This window comes from Polypterus senegalus, chromosome 6 (assembly GCF_016835505.1).
Source record: "Polypterus senegalus isolate Bchr_013 chromosome 6, ASM1683550v1, whole genome shotgun sequence".
Classification (NCBI taxonomy): domain Eukaryota; kingdom Metazoa; phylum Chordata; class Cladistia; order Polypteriformes; family Polypteridae; genus Polypterus; species Polypterus senegalus.
This window is the reverse complement of record NC_053159.1, coordinates 108024440-108045893: the sequence shown is the minus strand read 5'-3', so window position 1 is coordinate 108045893 and position 21454 is coordinate 108024440. Positions and strand designations below refer to the sequence as shown.

The following is a 21454-nucleotide window of genomic DNA, read 5'->3' as shown; positions in this document are numbered from 1 at the left end:
TGATCTGGTCAGTTAAGTAACAGAGGGGGTTGTTAATCAGTTTCAGCTGCACTGGAGGGGCAAAATTGAGACGACCCCCCAAAACAGCAATGGTTTATTTATTTTTATATATATATATATATATATAAATATATATATATATATATATATATATATAAATATATGCATATATATGTATATGTTAATTATACCCACACACACAAACACACAAAAAATCTTCAAAAATTCTTACCACTGCAGGATTTAGGCACCAAAAGTTTAGGGTAAGAACAACTGTCTTCTGTAAATTACGTTTTCTCCTAGGTCGTGCAAAAAATCCATTAGCATCAGGAGCATCAGGCCGGCTATCCCATGTGTAGGTTTGTTGTAGAACAATTCTGTAATCCTCAGCAAATCTTCATAGAGTACGCAAAAGCAAAAATAATGATAAAAATAAAAAATAAAAAAAAAATGGGTCAGTCAGAAAATAACCTTTAGGGAACATATAATAATTTGAAATTGAATCAATAGTTATTTGTAACCTTCAATGATTTTTCCTCAAGTTTTATTTTCTATTTGTACATTTTCTTATTGTGATGTTAACAAATGATTTTAAATAACACATTTAAGATCAGATAACCTAATGTCTGATCTAAAATGTAAATATCGGAAGAAGTTTAACAAAGAGAAGCTCTTATGTGTTCCTGTATATAACTGGTGAACTTGTAAAATATTACATTTTATTTACAATAGTTCATCCATCTCCTCATACTGTACATATATCCATTTTCAAACCTAGTTACTCCAGTCTGAGTTCAATGGGGCAATGCATAAAAACAATTTATTGAAGAAGGACTTTTAAAAGCTTATTTTTTCCATCCACTATTCTTCCTATTTTAAAGTTAAATGTAGATCTTTCTATCATTTATCATAAAGGTCACAATCATTGATATTCCACCCAAAGGTAAAGGTTTCTTAATTTTCATAGTTTTTTCTTCTTATATTTGTATGTTCTTGGTTGCACTTATATAGTCGAGTTATTTTCTGCTTAGAATATATGTGCAGTAATTTAATTGGCTCACAATGGTGGTGTTAAACATTTAAACTTCATAGGCAGTCAATAATAGATCAAAACCTAGCCATTGAAGTCCCGTCACATTACAAAATGTCCAAATTTAAAAATCTTGCAACACAATTCTTTTCTTCACTTGTTCAACGCTAATATCTTTAAATTATAAAACCTTGTTCTGTACAATGGTCAACAATCATCTTGTTGATGTTCCCCATTTGTATGTTCGGTTAATAACACTTCTACTTTAGTTAAATATCTTTCTAGCTATTTATGATTCAGGAATTGGTCTTATCCATTAAATAATAAAAACAAAGCTGCGAAGTACAGCTAAATGAAAAAAATTCCTTGATTTTTTTCCCATTACAACCTATCCATCTTTTGCGTTTTGTTTATTACCTCCATTCTTTTGGCTACATAGTCTGCAAACTTGCCTTCTTCACAATAATTTTCAAGGTATTCTCTTTGACAAAGGTGCTTGATTTTTTATTTTACTATTTTTTTTTTTACTCAGTTCTTTGTAGTGGTCAGCCAAATCCACCAATACAGTTTGGTTATTTGCAGAATTTCGTAATTCAGATCCTTGCGTAACCTCAATGAAAGCAATTTAAAACCTACTGCTTGAAGAACATAAACAAAATTTAGTACAAGGAAAAAAATATATATTTTTACTTTTTAGTGCATTTTTGAATAAAATCGTATCACTTAATCTTTTTTAAGTATATTGTTTTCCCACTGACAACCCAAACACAGGGGATGCACAAACCAGTGTGTTTCTTCATGCCAGTACCAAGCCCAGATAAATGGGGAGGGTTATGTCAGTAAAAGCATCCGGTGTAAAATTTTGCCAGATCAATATGCAGACAACAATACAGATTTCCATTCCGGATTGGTTGAGGCCTGGGTTAACAATGGCCGCCAACAGGGTGCTGGCAGAAATTGGGGTACTGTTGGCTGAAGAAGGAAAAGAAGAGCAGGGAGTGATGTCCAGAGGCAGGAAGAGAAGAGGAAGGTAAAGAGAGTGAAACTAGAGTAGGAACTTTGAATGCTGGCAGTATTACTTGTAAGGGGAGAGAGTTAGCTATTGTGAGGGAGAGAAGGAAGGTTGATATATTGTGTGTGTAAGAGGCTAAAGGGAAGGAGAGTAAGGTCAGGTGGATTGGAGGTGGATTCAAATTGTTCTATCATGGTGTGTGTGGATGGGAGGAGAAATGGGGTAGGGGTTATTCTGAAGAAATAGTATGTCTAGAGTGTTTTGGAGGTGAAAAGAGTGACAGACAGAGTGATGATTATGAAGCAGGAAATTCAAGTTGTGATGATAAATGTTGTTAGTGCATATGTCCTGCAAGTTTATAGCAGTGCTACTATTAGTGAGAACTGCATCTCCCAGCAGTCCCTGCAGGGGCTGGTGGGGTCAAAGGTGGTCAAAGGAGTTTAAAAGGAGGGCAGGTGGCCAAGTGAGGAAAAGGTGTTTTGTATTGTATTTTGTGTGTTGTTTACATGTTGGACTGCCTTCTGTTAACTAAGTCATATTTAATTGCTATGTCCTGGATTGTATTCGTTGTTGGGGTCTGGTTCGTCTGTCTGTGTGCGGAGGACTGATTTTGGATTCATAGGCTTCCCCGCAAGAAAAGAAGCGCTCCTGAACAATCCATCCATTTTCACCCTTACAGTGTCTACTGGTAGGACTGTTTTTTCCTTCCCTTTCAACATACAGATCTCTGGGCCTACTCTCATCATCTCTCATCCGGTTTGGTATTCCATGGACTTTGCTGTGTGGTGTTTGCGTTTATATGTTTAATGTAATATTGCCATAGGGGTACAGGGGTGGTATTATTGTTTCCATTTATATTATTTAATTTCCTTATATTCTTAATTGTCCTTAGTTTCCAGCGTGCTTTATTTTGTCTTTGTTTGTGTGTGTTCGCGGGCGGGCCAAGGCTGGGGGCCCTGAGATCCTCTATAAAAAATAAATAAATTACTGTCAGCTTGACGGTGTGAATCTTAGCAGCACCGGACGACTACAAGTTGGGTGTGCGATGGATGAGAACGATGATTTCTGGAGTGAGTTACATGAAGTGATGGACAGTGTACCCAAAGGACAGAGAGTGGTGATTGAAGCGGATTTCAATGGACATGTTGGTGAAGAGAACAGGGACGATGAGGAGGTGCTGGGTAGGTATGGTGTCAAGGAGAGGAATTAAAAGGTCATATGATAGTAGATTTTGCGAAAAGGATGGATCTGGCTGTGGTGAAAACATATTTGAAGAAGAGGGAGGAACACTGGGTGATGTACAAGAATGGAGGAAGATGCCCACAGGTAGATTATATCCTAATTAGGCAGCATAGGATGCTGGTCTGTAGGATGACATTGGAGATCAATAGGAGGAGGAGAGCGAGGGCAAAGCCAAGGATCAAATGATGTAAACTGAAAAAGGAAGACTGCAAGGTTGAGTTCACAGAGGAGGATAAGACAGGCGTTAGGTGGCAGTGAAGATTTACCAGACAGCTGGGCAACTACAGCAGAAGTAGTAAGGATGACAGCTAGAAGGGTGCTTTGAACATCTGGACAGAGGAAGGAGGAAAAGGAAACTTGGTGGTGGAATGGGGAAGTACAGCAGAGTATACAGTACAGAGGAAGAGGTTTTCGAAGAAGAAGTGGGATAGTCAGAGAGATGCAGAAAGTAGACAAGAGTACAAGGAGATAAGGCGCAAGGTGAAGAAAGAGGTAGTGAAGGCTAATGAAAAGGCGTATGATGAACTGTATGAGATGTTGAACACTAAGGAGGGAGAAAAGGACCTGTACTGATTGGCTAAACAGAGGGACCAAGCTGAGAAAGATGTGTAGCAGGTTAGGGTGATAAAGGTGGAAACATACATGTGAGGAAGGTGTGTTGAGCAGATGGAAAGAGTACTTTGAGAGGCTGATGAATGAAGAGAATGTGAGTGTGTGAAAGAGAGAGAGAGAGAGAGAGAGGGGGTTGGATGATGTGGCAATTGTGAATCAGTATGTGCAACAGATCAGCAAGGAGGAAGTAAGGACAGCAATGAAGAGGATGAAGAATTTAAAAGCCGCTGGTCCAGAAGACATAACTTTGGAAGCAGAGGTGTTTAGGAGAGTTTTTAACCAGATTGTTTAATGGAATCTTGGAAAAAGTGAGCATATGCCGGAGTAGTAGAAAAGAAGTGTACTAGTAAAAATTTTTAAGAATAAGCGGGATGTGCAGAGCTATAGTAATTACAGGGGGATAAAACTGATAAGCCACAGCATGAAGTTATGGTAAAGAGTAGTGGAAGCTAGGTTAAGAATGAAGGTGATGAGTGAGCAGCAGAATGGTTTCATGCCAGGAAAGAGCACCACTGATGCAATATTTGCTCTGAGAGTGTTGATGGAGAAGGCCAAAAGCAGTTGCATTGCATCTTTGTGGACCTTGAGAAAGCATATGACAGAGTGCCTTGAGAGGAGTTGTTTTATTGTATAAGGAAGTCTGGAGGGGCAGAGAAGTATGTAAGAGATGTATAGGATATGTACGAGGGAAATGTGACAGTGGTGAGGTCTGTGGTAGGAGTGACGGATGCATTCAATGTGGAGGTGGGATTACATCAGGGATCGACTCTGAGCCCTTTCTTATTTGCAATAGTGATGGACAGGTTGACAGATGAGATTTGACAGGACTCCCCGTGGAATATGATGTTTGCTGATGACATTGTGATCTTTAGCAAGAGTAGGGAGCAGGCTGAGGAGACCCTGGAGAGGTGGAGATATGTTCTAGAGAGGAGAGGGAGGAATGAAGAGCTGAAGGAACAAATCAGATTACATGTGTATAAATGAGAGGGAGGTCAAAGGAATGGTTCCATTAGGTCAGATTATCTCAGGGCACAATGTGAGCTACCATAGCTATGCTGATGACACACAGCTGTATTTATCAATAGCACCTGATGACCCCGATTCTCTTGATTCACTAACACAATGTCTGACTTGTATCTCAGAATGGATGAATAGTAACTTTCTCAAGTTAAATAAAGAGAAAACTGAAATCTTAGGGACTGGCAATAATGGATACAATGAGGCTATTAGAAATAAACTGGATACATTAGGATTAAAAGTCAAGACAGAGGTAAAAAGCTTAGGGGTAATTGTTGACTGTAATCTGAATTTTAAATTGCATATTAATCAGATCACTAGGACAGCATTTTTTCACTTAAGAAACATAGCTAAAGTTAGACCTCTTATATCACTGAAAGATGCTGAGAAATTAGTTAATGCGTTTGTTTTCAGTCAATTAGATTACTGTAACACACTCCTCTCAGGACTACCCAAAAAAGACATAAATCGTTTGCAACTAGTGCAGAATGCAACTGCCAGAATCCTAACTAGGAAAAGAAAATCCGAGCACATTTCTCCAGTTTTGATGTTGCTACACTGGTTACCTGTGTCATTCAGGATTGACTTTAAAATTCTGCTCATGGTTTATAAAGCCTTAAATAATCTCGCCCCATCTTATATATCGGAATGTCTGACACCTTATATTCCAAATCGTAACCTCAGATCCTCAAATGAGTATCTCTTTAGAATTCCAAGAACAAAACTTAAAAGTGGGGAGGCAGCCTTCTGCTGCTATGCACCTAAAATCTGGAATAGCCTGCCAACAGGAATTCGCCGGGCTGATACGGTGGAGCACTTTAAAAAACTGCTGAAAACACATTATTTTAACATGGCTTTCTAATAATTTCACTGTAATCAAAATCCTGATACTCTATATCTCCAACTCATTATAATAACTATTCATGGTGGCTCTAAAATCTGTACTAACCACTACTCTCTCTTCTGTTTCCTTTTCCGGTATCCTTTTGGTGTATCTACTCAAAGCACCATGATGTTCCAACAATGATGGATGGATTCAAAGCCGGAAGTCTGTATGCCCATCAACATCAAGTGACTCCGTGAGAACCCTAACTACAAAGGGGACGATTTCATTTATGTTAGGTAGAATGCCCAGAGGGGACTGGGCAGTCCCTTGGCCTGGAACCCCTGTAGATTTTATTTTTTTTCTCCAGCCGTCTGGAGTTTTTTTCTGTCCACCCTGGCCATCGGACCTTACTCCTTTTCTATGTTCACTAATGTTGTCTTATTTTAATTTCTTATTTTGTCTTTTATTTTTATTTTCTTCAGTATGTAAAGCACTTTGAGCTACTTTTTGTATGAAAATGTGCTATATAAATAAATGTTGTTGTTGATGGTGAGGATGCAGGGAATAGAGTTGGTGAAGATGGATGAGTTTAAATACTTGGGATCAACAATACAGAGTAATGGGGATTGTGGAAGAGAGGTAAAAAAGACAGTGCAGGCAGGGTGGAATGGGTGGAGAAGACTGTCAGGAGTAATTTGTGACACATATCAACCAGCAAGAGTGAAACAGAAGGTCTATAGGATGGTAGCGAGACCAGCTATGTTATATGGGTTGGAGATGATGGCACTGACCAAAAAACAGGAGACAGAGCTGGAGGTGGCAGAGTTAAAGATGCTATAATTTGCATTGGGTGTGACGAGGATGGATAGGATTAAGAACGAGTACATTAGAGGGTTGGCTCGGGTTGGACAGTTTGGAGACAAAGTCAGAGTAACTGTGTTTCTCTATCTAAGACAACTACTAATACTTCCAAACGTTTCTCTCCACCTGCACTTACAGTATAAATTGTGCTTTCTTTATACCCATTGCAACAGCAATCACCCATTTTTCTCATCCCCCACTTAAGCCATTAACGAGTATGTTCATTCTATATAGGTGAAAATACTAAGAAATACTCATTCTTTTTACTATCTCCATAATTTCCCTTTGTCTAGTTTTTCTTGCATTGCAAAGATTTTTTCAGATACAATTCTCTTTACACAGATTTTTCAGTATGACAACCTTAGAGGCTTTGTCTATTATTGTTCAACACATCATCCGTAAGTGCAGATCAAGAACAGTCTTATATTCAACCCTGCAAAATCCTTTATATAAATAAATAAAATTCTGCAGATTTTCACTTGGCATATTTGGGCTTTTTTTTTTTTTTTCCCTCCCTGTGTTCACTTTGCTAAATTATCATGCTGCATTACAAGCTTGCATTCACGTGCAATGCTAGCATGTGTGTGCTTACAAAAAAATGGCTGCCAAGAAACTTAAGTATCAATCCAAACAGAAAACTTGTTTTTCAATCTTGTGTGCAAAGGAAATCAAAAATTTAGTGACAGTGCAGCAGTGATTCCAAAAGCACATCAACTGCGACTAAAAGGCATATATCTCTCATTCTGAATCAAAAGGTAGGAGCAGGGTGGAAAAGCAAAAGTTCCTGGCTATTGGCCATCAGAATTTAACTGGCATTTACTCAGACTGGAGGAAGACACAATAATATACAAGTGCTACTGCAGCAATCCCAGTTTAGCCAGTAAAACAGATTTTGTAGCAGGATCACAATGTGAAAATCCAACAGCACACTTCCGATAGCAAATGATATGTGACAGGCTGTGACAGTGTGTTGGCTGAAAGCAAATGTGCCAAAAAATCTGCGGTAGTAAAAGGTTTCAAAAAACAAAAAAGACACATGGTGATGCAAAAAGAAATTAACTTTCAGTTAAAATGAACTTGGCATATTACATAGCAAAGGGAGAACTGAGTTTCACACACATTATTATTTTTTTTATTATAATTTTATTGATTTTATTGTAATCATTCCATGCACTTAACATCTCATTTCTGTTTGGGTGCCATTTAAGAAAAAAATGAAGCGATTCCAAGGATGGAATATTAAAAAAACAAGTCAATTAAAATGATGGGAAAACAAGTTAATTAGGAGAAAAAAAATGGTCCTAAGAAAAGAATTGGGATGAAAACTTATAATACAAAACTTACAATAGCCCAGGACCGGAGTTGCAGACCCCTGAATTATTGCAAATGTTTTAAAACCTCTACACTGGTACTGTACACAAATTATTTTACAAAACCTTTTACAAGATTTCTGACTCTGAAACATAATATATTTTAAACAAATCCCTTAATTAGACTGCCTGTTTCATTATACAAGTTCAAAAATTTGATGTTGAAGTTTTGATTAATCTTGGCGTTTTAGACCTCTCTGACTTTCTCATATACGAAATATAGGGAAAGTATTGGAATCCTCCAAAAATTACATTTCAAGATTTTAATGAATCTCGACATTTTAGACCACCCCGAGTCCAAAAAATAACATTTTTGGAATTATGTCTGTGTGTGTGTGTTTGCATGTAAATACGATAACTTGAGTGTGCTTTCACTTAGGTCAACCAAATTTACATACAAGTATTAGGTACAAAACATAGATTTCTATGAACTTTTGGGCTATTGAGTTTACTCCTCAAATATCCATTCCCATATTTAAGTATACGAGAAAGTCTAGGGGAGACCACTCCCACTTTTTAAATTTTGAGTATAGTATGCATGAGTGTGCTTGACTCTTTACTACAAATAATAATGATATTAAAAAAACCTGTGCAGTTGCTGATTTTTGGGTTGTATTTTGCATCCTGAAGTAATTGATCATTAAAACATGATGGACAATTTTACTAACTTGCAATTATGTCTGAAGAGGAACTCGAGAACCATGAAGAGTCCTTTCAAAACCGTCTGAGTTTGTGCACTGACAGTTGGGACTTGTACAGCCTCTTCTTTCCCATTGACAAGAGTAACCTTCTCTTCCTTTTCAATCACAGTGTGCAAGTGATTCTGTAAGGAGGACGGAAAAGCATTTGGTTAGGGTAAAAATTACATAGGTTTTTAACAAAATTACAAAAATGTCACCATTATACATGCTACTAATACACAATTTCAGCTAGTCAACAACAAAAATAAAACTCCTTAATAACTAATAAAGTATAGAAACTGTGCCAGTTTAAAAAATTATTTAATATCTTGAAAGGAACAAACCATAACTTGTGAAAGGCAAAAGGAAAAATTACATGCCAGAAATAACTACTTTATATTAGTGCTGAAAAAAAACAATCTTGCTTATTGATTTTAAGATGAATATGTCAATTAAAAGTAGCTGTATATCATTATTTACTCAGATTAGTGGAAAAAAAAAACTTAAGTCAGTTTCTACAATGCTAGTTGAAATTCTACACTTCAATCACCTCTCACCTGCAGGATGGAAAAGGTGGCCTCTGTGATTCCTAGACCGTGAAAAACTGTCAGGATCTCTTTACCATTCCACACCTTACAGGAAGTTTCATATTCTCTCTCAACCAGAGAAACAGAAGTCTCTTGGATCCAGCTTTATAAAATCACAATGCAGAAAAATCAACAGTTATTATTAAAAAAAATCCTTATAAATGAAGAATATTGATTTTCATAGAAAAAAAATATTGTTTACAACCATTCTTTCAAATTTCCCTCCATGTTTATAAATGTTTTATTGCATTACTGGTATGTTAGACCATAACTAAACATCACCTAATCCTCATCAAGTCCTAACATTAAATAAATGTAACCCCAGGATACAAATACATAATAAATATAAGTTTGCTATTATTTACTCAGCCAAAGTATAAAAAAAATATTAACACCATGTGTGAAAAAAGAATGTACCCCTTAATTCTTCCACATTAATTATGAGAGTAAGTATAGCCAGCTTCTACAAAATATGCTTAGCTTTATGATCGGGACAGTTAGACATCTGGACATTAGATATTCTATGTTAGAAAAGAAAATAGTTTTAATAAAGATTCTGCACAGTCACTTTATTCCCGCTGAGCTAATCTGTCAAATTGTAGAGGAATATTAGAACTTGCACCACTAAATTAAGGGACAGTATTTATCCAGAAGTCATACGGTTATTCAACAGCCACTAACAATGACGAATGCATGATTGTTTCTTGTATATTTTACAGTATATTAGTGCTTAGTGCCTAGTCATTGGATTATAATCTACAAGTCTATTTATCCAAAAACTGACTCAATTGATTACTTTTAACAACTTACTTAACCTACAGTGATTCAACTGTATTTTGGCACATTACAGTGAAAAAGAGACAGACTGCCTAAACATTTTTATGTATAACATGATTAGCTGTGATTCTCTTCAAGAAGGTAACTCTTCTGCCAACCAAGTCAATTGTAAATTTAATCTTTAATTAGTTTACACCACTCTTTACATAAATGGATATTTTTCATATGCGAGACACTTCCAATGGCACATTGTAGTGTTTTTATTATTATTATTATTTTATTTACATTTCTTTTTCCATACGTTCTGGAAGTTTCTACCCCAGTAGGGCTTATGCAAATAAAGAAATAATTACTTGGTAAGGCTGGTGCACAGGGCACGGAGTGGATCATGGTCACTTCGTCTGATGTTGTGATTCACCATACTATCCAGCTCTTCACGGGCCAAAAGAAGTTGGGTGAGAGTTGTTGTGTAGCTAGCAGAGTCTCGGGCACAATCTTCAATATTATGCGCTTCATCCAGGACTACAATCTGATTTGTCAATTTGATGTCCATCTATTATCAAATAAGGCTAATATAAATATTACTCAAGTGAACAGAGAAAGCACAATATTATATGACAGGTTAAATATCTTAATAAATTTAAAATATACCCCAATTTAATATCAGTGTCAACTTTCACAGCTATTAGGGGAATAAAGATACTGTAAAATATGAGGTGATAAAACACTGAAGCAAACAGTCTTTGTGCTGTGTATAAATAAATAGGTTAAGTAGGCATACACTTGTCTGTTGTTGGATTAGATGCTGGTTATTCTAGACCAGTGCTTCTCAAACTGTGGTATGCGGGCTCCCTCTAGTGGTATGGCGGGAGTCTCCAAGATGTTTCATAAAGCTTTTTAGATTTTTTTTATTTTTATAAAAATTATATGAACAAGCCTGTTTGGAGAATTAGCATAAATGCTTGACAAGCTGTGATGGCAAGCGGAGGAAGCAAAAATGTTGGATCGAAAACAATGCAATTGTGGCTCCAAACAGGAAGTATAAGAAGTGCAGTGAATACATCGAGCAGAATGGCAGAAACTGAAATCAGTGATAGTGAACCTAGCACAAGTGTTAAAGGTGACATTAGCAGGGCCAGTGCAGCTTCAATTGCACCAACTAGCAAACGACACAAAACAATAAGGAAATAAGACTTGAGTGACATCAAGTTTGGATTCTTTTGGAGTGGGACAGAAGATGAGCCCAGGCCGCAGTGTGTCGTGATGTTCTTAGTGATGAATGTATGAAACCATCAAATCGCAAATGGCATGTTACAACCAAGTGAACAGTGCTGAAAGACGAATGAGTTGATTTTTTTCTGAGAAAACATGAGGATCTAAAGCAGTCCAAGACAACAAATTGGTATTGTGCTATACCCATAGCCAAAGCACAAGAAGCTTTGTATTGTGCCAGTCTCATCATAGCAAAAGCTGGTAAACCACACACAATTGGCAAACAACTCTGCCTACTATTAGCCAATGAGGTAACATGCATCATGTGTGGGGAGAAGGCTGCCAAACTGCTGAACTTAGTGGCACTTTCCAATGAAACAGTGTTGCTATTTTTCCATTCAGCTAGATAAGACTACAGATGTAGATATGGCTTGCTGGTTTACATTAGACATGATTATCAAAGCGCAGCTCAAGAGGACTTTCTGTTCTGTCAGTCACTTCAGTGTATCAGAGTCTGCACGGATGGCGCTAGGGCTATGACATGTTGCCACAGCAGAGTAGTAGCCTAAATTTGCGAGATGGCACCGGAGATACAATGGATTCTCTGCAGCATTGACCACAAGGCAAACACAGTGATGAAAATGCACAAAGAACTGAGATCTGTTCTAGACTCAGCTGTGAAAATTGTGAACTTCATAAAGGCCAGACCGATGCATTCCCACCTATTGCATGTGTTATGCGACGAGATGGACAGCGAACATGTTCAACTTCTGCTCCATACAGAAGTAAGGTGGCTTCCATGAGAGAAGGTGGTTCAGTCAGCTAGCTACTTGTCTGACATTTTCTCTTGTTTAAACAAGCTGAATTTGGGACTACAGGGACTCTCCATCAGTGTTTTTGATGTGCAGGACAAAATTTACACAATGCTGATAAATATGCAGTTATTCAAAACCAAGGTCAAGACAGGTGAGGTTTCATCTTTCCCCAATTTGGAGAGTTTCCTGTGTGACAACAACCTGACCATCACTGATGGAGTCAGGGACAACATTGTTGCATACCTTGTCTCTCTCAAGAAGTTCAGTGAATATTTCCCAGTGATCACAAAAGTCAAGTACTAAATGAGAAACCCATCCAGCTTTGAAACGTCTGCCATTGCTCGAGGGCTTCACAGAAAGTGAACAGGAGAGATTACTCAAAACTCTCTCATGACCAGACACTGAAGTGTGCTTTCAGAAGTCAGACATTGGATTTTTGGATGAAGTGATGCAGTGAATACCCTGCTCTTTTCAGACAAGGCTGTTCTCTTTCTCCTATTTGCAACCACGTATCTGTTAGAGAAAGGCTTCTCTTCAATCACCTTCATAAAGACGATATACAGAAGCAGGTTGGATTCTGAGCCAAATCTGAGGCTGAAGCTGACCTCAATCGACCCAGACATCACAGGATTTTGTTTACAGAGCCACGCACACCCTTCTCATTAGGCATGTATGTAGGCTAAGTTGTCAATAACCACCAAATTTTAATATTTCTATTCTGATTGTTGGTATAGAGCGGTTATACTTAATTTACTCACATGCTGTATTTGAATGCAGTGTAGTTAATATCTTCAATGTAGTACAGTTAATTTTCCTTACTTGCTTGCATGTGTGTTTGCAGTTTTCTCATGCAGTACAGATGATATCCCTCTATGTGAATGTCCTAATGTAGTAAATGTGTCAATAATCTCACTGAGTGTTTCAGCACAGTGCATTTTTTATTACTGTCACCTGGGTGTTTCAGTCAAGTACAGTTGTGGCTGTGGAGGACAGTCAATAATAAATATTAATATTAGGAATAAAATTGGCTCTTGAGTAAACTATATATGTAGTTAAACAGGCCTACACTATTGTATTTAAATGCCGGTTATAACATTGGTATTTAAGCCAAATATTTTCTAAGGTGGTACTCATCGTGGAAAGTTTGAGAACAAATATTCTAAACAGCTAAACAGGAATTACAAATTTGAAATTACTGTACATATTATTAATATACAGAAGACACATCTATGTAAGTAATTTTCAAATAATTTAGTAAATAAAATGTAACTTTTATGTAGGTTGAGGTGAGGTAACTAAAAAGTCCTCAACAAAATACAATAATTAAGAGAGAACTAAAACTTACACATTCCCTTATTTGAGGGTCAAGAAGGTAATTGTAGGGGCAGAATACAATATCTGCTTCCTGCATAAGTTCCCTTGCAGCAAAATATGCACAGGCGCGCAGCCTTTTGCCAAGCTTTACCAGTTCTTCAATGTCCCATGCTTGGTGCAAACCATGAACCCACTGCAATGAGTTCTGGTCCCGCATCTTATGGACACTGTGATAGTGGCGACAGGATATCCCCTTAAAAAAAAAATAATTCCAAGTGAATGCCACAGTAAATACACTCAACGTATAGACATCTAAGTATTTTTTGGAGAATCACTTTTCTCTTTGATAAATATGAAGTAAAACACAGGGCTTAGCTTGTAGAATGTGATTTTATTTCAGATATTTCTGGATCTCATTCTTCAGAAAAGCAACACAAATTTCAACCCAAGGCTTTATAGGTTTACACCACTACAGACATCAGGTTGTGCTGCTCTAAAAAAGGGTTTTATAGAAAACAAGCCTGCTATAATTTTGTCATACTCTGCTGCAATTCGTTTTATAATGCTGAAATCAAATGATTCATCAGGTAAAGGAATCTGTTCATTCAACTAAGTAGGTGCCTACCCTGCGGCCTGTGCATAGATCCCAATGCCCTAAAGTACAGAGACTGGGACACTATGCTGTAAAAATTGGTGCCATTATTCTGATGAGGCATAAAACCAAGGTCCTGACTCTCTGTGATCCTAATCGATCCCTTGCTTTTTTAAAAAAAAAAAAAGAATAGGGTTTTTCCCGATGTCCTGGCTAAATTGCCAAACACAACCTGGTCATTCTGGCTCCTTAGTGCAATGATTATCTATCTATCTTTCTCACCCCTTCCTCACCCCTTCATCACCTAACAATTGATGTGTGCTCTACACACAGGTGCAAAAATAAATGCCATCACATCAATGTAATTAATTATTGAATTAATAATAAAGCTAAAATCACTGAAAGCCTATAGAAACTGCTGTCTGAGGTTTCCGCCTCTACCAGGCTGACGTCATTAAAGCACTAATGACAGGTTACCTTCCATCTGAAAGTAGAAACTACACTAATATTTTTCAAATACAACCTGCAGCAGGTTCATTCTTGAGATGATTTGGAAAAAATAGCTGGTATACTTACTCTTGACAAGCACCAACAGCCAGCCTAGGTAAGGTTCATGTTTTAAGTTTAGACTAATCATTTCTCCATTTCAATTATTTTAATACAGGCATGTCTCAAACAGTTCTAAGGAAGATTATCCAAGAAGTTGAAACATACTGAATAAAGAAAATAAATTTAATTTGTAAAAATAACGCTGTACCTTTTCTGTGCCTTCAAAAGTTTTATTTCTGCAAAATAAAGATACCTAAAAGAAAGCTGACTAGCTTCTAAATTAGGCAAAAAAAAAAATCTGGACAAATTAAAGGTAAACTGAACCTTTTCAAAAATATTTAGGAAGCAAATTCCCAATAATCAAACTTTTTAAAATGATATATGCCAAAGGGCATGCAAAACCTTTATTCTTTTGTGGACCCACCGATTGCTGTATGACTCTAAGCAAAGAGTGTGACCTTCCCTTCATTTTTCTCTATTTTCTCACAATGTCTCAAAACTCTTCTCTTTAGGGCCATTTGACTCTGTCAGTTGAAAAAGCTAGATAATGAAAATCAGAGTTTGACTCATCTTTGTTAAACTGTAACATGACCCCAGGGCTCAATATACTGTGGTCAGAAGCGATTCTGCACTTGAAACTTTCTCTTTCACTAAGGAACTGTCAGTTTCCTATTTATCATATAGCAGGTATAATATAGTCTTTGCTGTGTGCAGACACCTATGGTGACAGTGTAATTGCCATTCATTACGAGGACAGTCTCCCTCAGGCTTTGGCAACATGAACAATAAAAGCCTGATGAATACGAACCATGTTTGAAACCCTTGACATGAGCGTAGAACATACAATCTATGACTTATTGAGTGTATTCTTCCTGATAATTGCCGCCTGCAGCTACAGAAACAGGGTTTTGTCAAGCTTTAAAAGGAGGTTTACATTTCAACACAAGAAATCCAGCACCTAAAAGGAATGTGATTGTTTGATCTTTTCTTTAATTGTATCAGACAGTTACAACTTAAATAAAATGAATACTCTTATTTGATTTTAAAAAATAAGTAGTACTTCTAAGTGGAAAAAAAAAATCATTAAATATTTTTAGAAAATATTTTCTTTGAATCAGTATTGCAGTCCACACTAGATTTACTGACCAGCATATTAACATATGAAATATTTAAAATCTGTATTGGATTAAATTATATAACCTTTGAAAAGACTTTTGGAATGTACTGTAGATGATGTTTCAGTGCATCTGTGTTTTATACTTTAAATTGTTATAGTAAGACACACTACTGCCAGTGAGACTAGGTACCCCATGCACTGCTAATATACTGAACGAATTAAAAACTCCGAAATCTAGTCAGCGAGGAAAGAGAGGTGGACTTTGAGTACGTCTGTGAATGAGAAGTTGTAAAACACTATTGCCAACAATTATTATGAGTAACACACTGTCCTTACAGAATAAACTATACAAACTGAAGGGATCTGCACAATACCTCCAGGAGTACAAGTAAAGCCATCAAATGTGCTTTAGTGAGACCTTTTTAAGAGTACTGAGACAGTGCCATTGAAATAGATGGACTGGTATATTAACAGCAAGATAGAAACTCACCTTTTGCTAGGCAGTCAGGTGGCAGGGTCTGTCTATATCTTAAACAGTGATGTAATAATATCACAAATATTAAACTGCTCAAAGTCAAACTTTTTACCTACCCCATGAGTTTAATTAAATATTTCTCACAATAGTTTATGTACCGCTACATGCTGCTGTGCAAGCTGCAATTGAAACTATTTTTTAAACGGTTTATAAACTGGAAACCATATCACCTGACTCTTTCAAACTCAAAGCGTGATTCAATTTATGTTAACTGGAATCAGTATTGCCAACACTACCATTGGTATGTGAATATTAACACTAGAGGGGACAACACATTGAACAAATGTTATGGAAACATCTCTGCCATCTACATATTCTATTGTAGAGCAGTCCTGGGTGTGTCGACTGTGTAGTTATTCGTTTACTACCAAAGTGCAAACAGAAAAAAAAATAGAAAAAACAGCCATACAGAAAACACAAAACTGGAGCAATGACACTGTAGAATGTGCAGTAGTGCTTCTCCTGCACTGACTGGGATGTGCCAACATCCTCACTGACCCTAGACAAGGTCATTTATACTGTTAGTTAATACACAAAACACTGCGACTCTATGATCATTAAAGAAAGAACTGTCAAAACGCATCCAAATAGTACGCCACAGATCACTAACAATAAAAAGGCAGTAGTATGGATAAACAACAAGGAAATTTAAGGTAGAAGAAAAGTGAGATTAGCAAAGAATTTACAGGTTAAATAAACAAAATAAAAAGACGTATAGTGAAAAAATCAAGAAGTAGTTTAAAGATAGAAATCCAAAGCAGGTTTGAAAAGATCTGAAAACAATCACAAGACTGGATTCTAAAAAAGTGTGAACTAATAAACAAGGGCCACAACTTTTAGCAGATGAACGTAATGATTTTTTACAAGATTTGAAATCATGGATTTCAGCACTAAAAATGCTCAAACAAGGGAAATGCTTTGTATAAAATAACAGAAATACTGTTGGGATGTGGGTCAGTATAACTGAAGTGGATAAATATTTGCGGAAGGTAAAAACCAAGAAGGCAGTAGGGCCAGACAGCATATCCATTTAGCACATGAAGTCCTATTTCAAGCAACTCTCTCCAGTTTTTCATTTACTGTTTAAACTGGTCCCTGAGCTGTGGAAACAGTCATTATCCCTATTCCTAAGGTTTCCATAGACAGCAGCACTTACTTTTATTCCAATGAAATGCTTTAAACACTTAATGAAAAACATTAAAATTACAGAGGCAAAGTCATTTCAAGGTAACTACCAATTTGCTTAAGTGTAACAGAAGTGTGTAAGATGCTCTGCTGGTTATCCTTGTAGGATAAAGTGGGCAGTGCCCATTCTGCTAGACTTGGCACGCCTAGACTGTTAAGAAAACTGATTTAACAGGGATACATGCATCCAGCTGCACAAAACCTTCACTTGCATTCCAAACCATGTGACTGAACTACAGCTTGTACTAGCATCTGCCTGGACGTCACTTGAAAACAAAGGTATAAATCAGAGGTAACTGGATATCTCTCCAGTAGCCCCTCTGAGACCTCTTGAGCCAAAAGGTATAAAATGGATTCAAGCAAGAATGAAGACCTATAATTCAAGGAATGGCAACTAAGATGGACACAAGAACCCATCCATTAAAAATATGCAAAATGACCCCCTGAAACGTTGAACCCAACAAACTTCTGTTTGTGAACCTGTGAGCCGAGATTCAGTTTGCCAAGCTAAACAGTGAGCCATTATAAAGGCTGAGAAGCAGCCATTACTTCAAGGGAACTTCAGCATCTACATTCTTGTGCCAAAAACAGTAATGTTTTGTTTTTTCCAGCAAGATGCAGACGGCACAGCAAAGGGCCTAGCAGCAGAAAGCAAGTTGAGAAAGCAGTAGCACAGCAATGACAAGGATAATGCAGCAAACAAACAAATGCACTCCAAAGTTTGAAGAAACTTCCACTTGAATGCATAGAAACATAAGAGCAACAACTCCACACAACATCGGACATCATATCTGTGCCAATATAAAGTAGAACTCTAAATACTAATAAAGAGTCAGCTTATATGTTTGTCTGTCTAGTGTGTCTGCATTAAGTCTTACATGTCAGTATATGCATATGCACTTATCATACTTCTACAATCCTCATGTTCATCAATAAATTGCATTATTTTGTTTCTTAAAATGAATTTGATTCAGTTAAACTGATATAAGTCTAAAGGACAGAGAATCTCCTTCCACAACATAGAAAGGTAAGGTAAATAAAGTAGGAGCCTTGCCAAATTATTGGATTAATTACCAAAAGCAAAACTGATAATTAATGAACCAAGTTAAAAAATATTTTTCAAATTCCACATTATTATGGCATCCTCCTAGGTGTCAGTCATATTGACTATTAATTAATCAAAAATTCTTATATCAATTCTACACTTTCATCAGTAAGCCTGATTCATATGTCAGAGCAGTTTTTCTGACTTTTTCTTCAGCATTCAATACCATCTGTCCTTACATACTGACTGAGACATTGAATAGTAAGAATGTTAATCTATTTATTTCATTATGGATTCAGGGCAGTCTTTTAAGTCTTTCACAAACAGTCAAAAATCATTCACTCAAATACAGAAACTCCGCTAGGAAGTGTTTAATCACCATTACTATTTACACTATATAGAAGTGACCCGAAACTGAAGAATAAGCAGTGTTCCTTTGTCAAGTATACTGATGACACCACACTGACAAGACACTTATCTGTGGTAGATGAAAGTCATTATTTAAATCAAGTGGACTGTTTGGTATACTGGTGCAATGGGAACCATTTTACTCATTTGACTTTAAGGGACAAAAATCTGCAGCATGTTCACCCATCACTATTCTGTGGGAGGAGGTAGAAAGAGTTACAGATTATAAATAGGAACTCAACTAGATGATATTCTTAATTGGAATACAAATACAATATAAATACAATGCAATCAGCACTTATTTCTCTATCATAAACTCAGACTTTGTAAACCAGACAAGACCTCATGTTGTCCTTTAATCGTAGTGCCAGTTAAACACGTGATCCAACTCCAACCCTTTGACATTTACTTCTGTAGCAATTCCATTCTCTCTTTTGGAGGCAGTTGAGCCTAACACCTCTTTTCTGTGTTAGATAATTTTATTCTCTGAGTAGATTAGCCTAATAAACAATGCATAAATAGAGTAATGCGGCTATGGATTATATTTTAGCACACAGTTGCAAAAATAACAGAAAATATTTAAAAATCATGTATGGTTTAAAACTTTGCTGCTCATTGGTGACAAAATAGGCTTTTGTTACTGTCATTTGATCCCACTCTTAAACGATTTCAGAAATGCTTTGATACATGCCTTGATGATGTGACCAATCAGCTACAATGATATGAACTTAAAGCACAATACATTTGAATGCAGGAGTTAATAGTGATTTGCCTCCATCCTGTGAAAGTAATGAGCAGGGCTACAGTTATATGTCCAACATCCATCCATTTTCAAACTAGTCTATACATTTTAAGGTCTAAATTAGCAGGTGCTTATCTAGGCTCCATTGGGAATGAGGAAGTAAAAACAGCAATAGGTTTTATAACATGTGGCTACTGTATCTCTGTACCTGTGGCTAAAAGCTCATTCCAAGCTAGAATTTATTTAATTTACATGTTAAAACCTCCACATTGGCCTGGCACATGTGTGACCCAGCTCATATTTAAAGTATGAAGCAAATCTAGTGATATGCTCTGCAATGCATTACATAAAGCAAATGATCTCAAAGACACACAGTGAGTGGGACTGCTAAATCTTAAAAAAGAATTAGTAAACACTAAACTAATACTGTTTGTTTTGCATTTTAAGCCAAAGTTATGTTTATTATTATAACAAACAAAATGTGATGAACATGGTGAGGTGATATGTATCATGGATTTATTAGACGCACTCTTAATACCAAACCTTTAACTTAAGTTTCTTTAGGAAGGTGCCACTTTCAGTGTCAGCACCTGTTTATTAAAACCTGTATGTTGTTGTATGTTTAATTCTGAGCTGTCATTCCAAGCTCATAAGAAACCCTCTACAGCGCATGTTCAACCTGAGTCTGGAACAGGGGAGAGTCCCAAGGCTTTGGAAAACATCTTGCATCACCCCAGTCCCAAAGGTATCACGTCCTAGTGAGCTGAACGACTTCCGGCCTGTCACATGTGATGAAGACCATGGAGCAGCTGCATCTTCACCACCTGAGGTCACAGGTCTGTCACGCCCTTGACCCTCTGCAGTTCGTATACCAGGAGAAGGTGGGAGCGGAGGATGCCATCATCTATATGCTACACCGATCCCTCACCATCTTGGACTGAGGCAGTGGTGCTGTAAGAATTACAGTATGTTTCTGGACCTCACTAGCGCCTTCAACACCATGCAACCTCTGCTCCTTAGGGACAAGCTGACAGAGATGGGAACAGATTTATACCTGGTGGCATGGATCGTGGACTATCTTACAGACAGACCTTCAGTATGTGCATCTCGGGAACTGCAGGTCTGACATTGTGGTCGGCAACACAGGAGCGCCGCAGGGGACTGTGCCTTCTCTGGTCCTGTTGAGCCTATATACATCGGACTTCCAATACAACTCGGAGTCCTGCCACATGCAAAAGTTCGCGGACGACACTGCTATTGTAGGCTGCATCAGGAGTGGGCAGGAGGAGAAGTATAGGAACCTAATCAAGGGCTTTGTTAAATGGTTTGACTCAAACCACTTACACCTGAACACCAGCAAAACCAAGGAGCTGGTGGTGGATTTTAGGAGGACCAGGCCCCTCATGGACCCTGTGATCATCAGAGGTGACTATGTGCAGAGGGTGCAGACCTATAAATACCTGGGAGTGCAGCTGGATGATAAACTGGACTGCCAATACTGATGCTCTGTGCAAGAGAGGACAGACCCGACTATACTTCCTTAGAAGGCTGGCATCCTTCAACATCTGCAATAAGATGCTTCAGATGTTCTAGCACACGGTTGGGGCGAGTCCCCTCTTCTACGCGGTGGTGTACTGGGGAGGCAGCATAAAGAAGAGGGATGTCTCACGCCTGGAGAAACTGGTGAGGTAGGCAGTCTCTATTGTAGGCACGGAGCTGGACAGTTTGACATCCGTGGCAGAGAGATGGGCGCTGAGCAAGCTCCTGTCAATCATGGAGAATCCACTGCATCCACTAAACAGTATCATCTCCAGACAGAAGAGCAGCTTCAGCGACGGATTGCTGTCACTGTCCTGCTCCACTGACAGACTGAGCAGATCCTTCCTCCCCCACACTATGCGACTCTTCATTTCCACCTGGGAGGTA

The 21454-nt window shown here is 37.6% G+C and overlaps 1 protein-coding gene across 4 annotated transcripts in view; it reads right to left on the bottom strand.

The window, feature by feature from the left end:
* brip1 (BRCA1 interacting protein C-terminal helicase 1) overlaps positions 1–21454 on the bottom strand; it is a 260180-nt gene that overhangs the window by 138815 nt on the left and 99911 nt on the right. For all 4 annotated transcript variants that reach the window (XM_039756727.1, XM_039756728.1, XM_039756726.1 and 1 more), the window contains 5 exons: positions 13387–13608; positions 10368–10567; positions 9208–9340; positions 8639–8793; positions 233–395 (listed from right to left, as the gene is read on the bottom strand). In XM_039756727.1, the coding sequence (XP_039612661.1) occupies positions 233–395; positions 8639–8793; positions 9208–9340; positions 10368–10567; positions 13387–13608 (873 nt within the window). The remainder of the gene's footprint in view (positions 1–232; positions 396–8638; positions 8794–9207; positions 9341–10367; positions 10568–13386; positions 13609–21454) is intronic.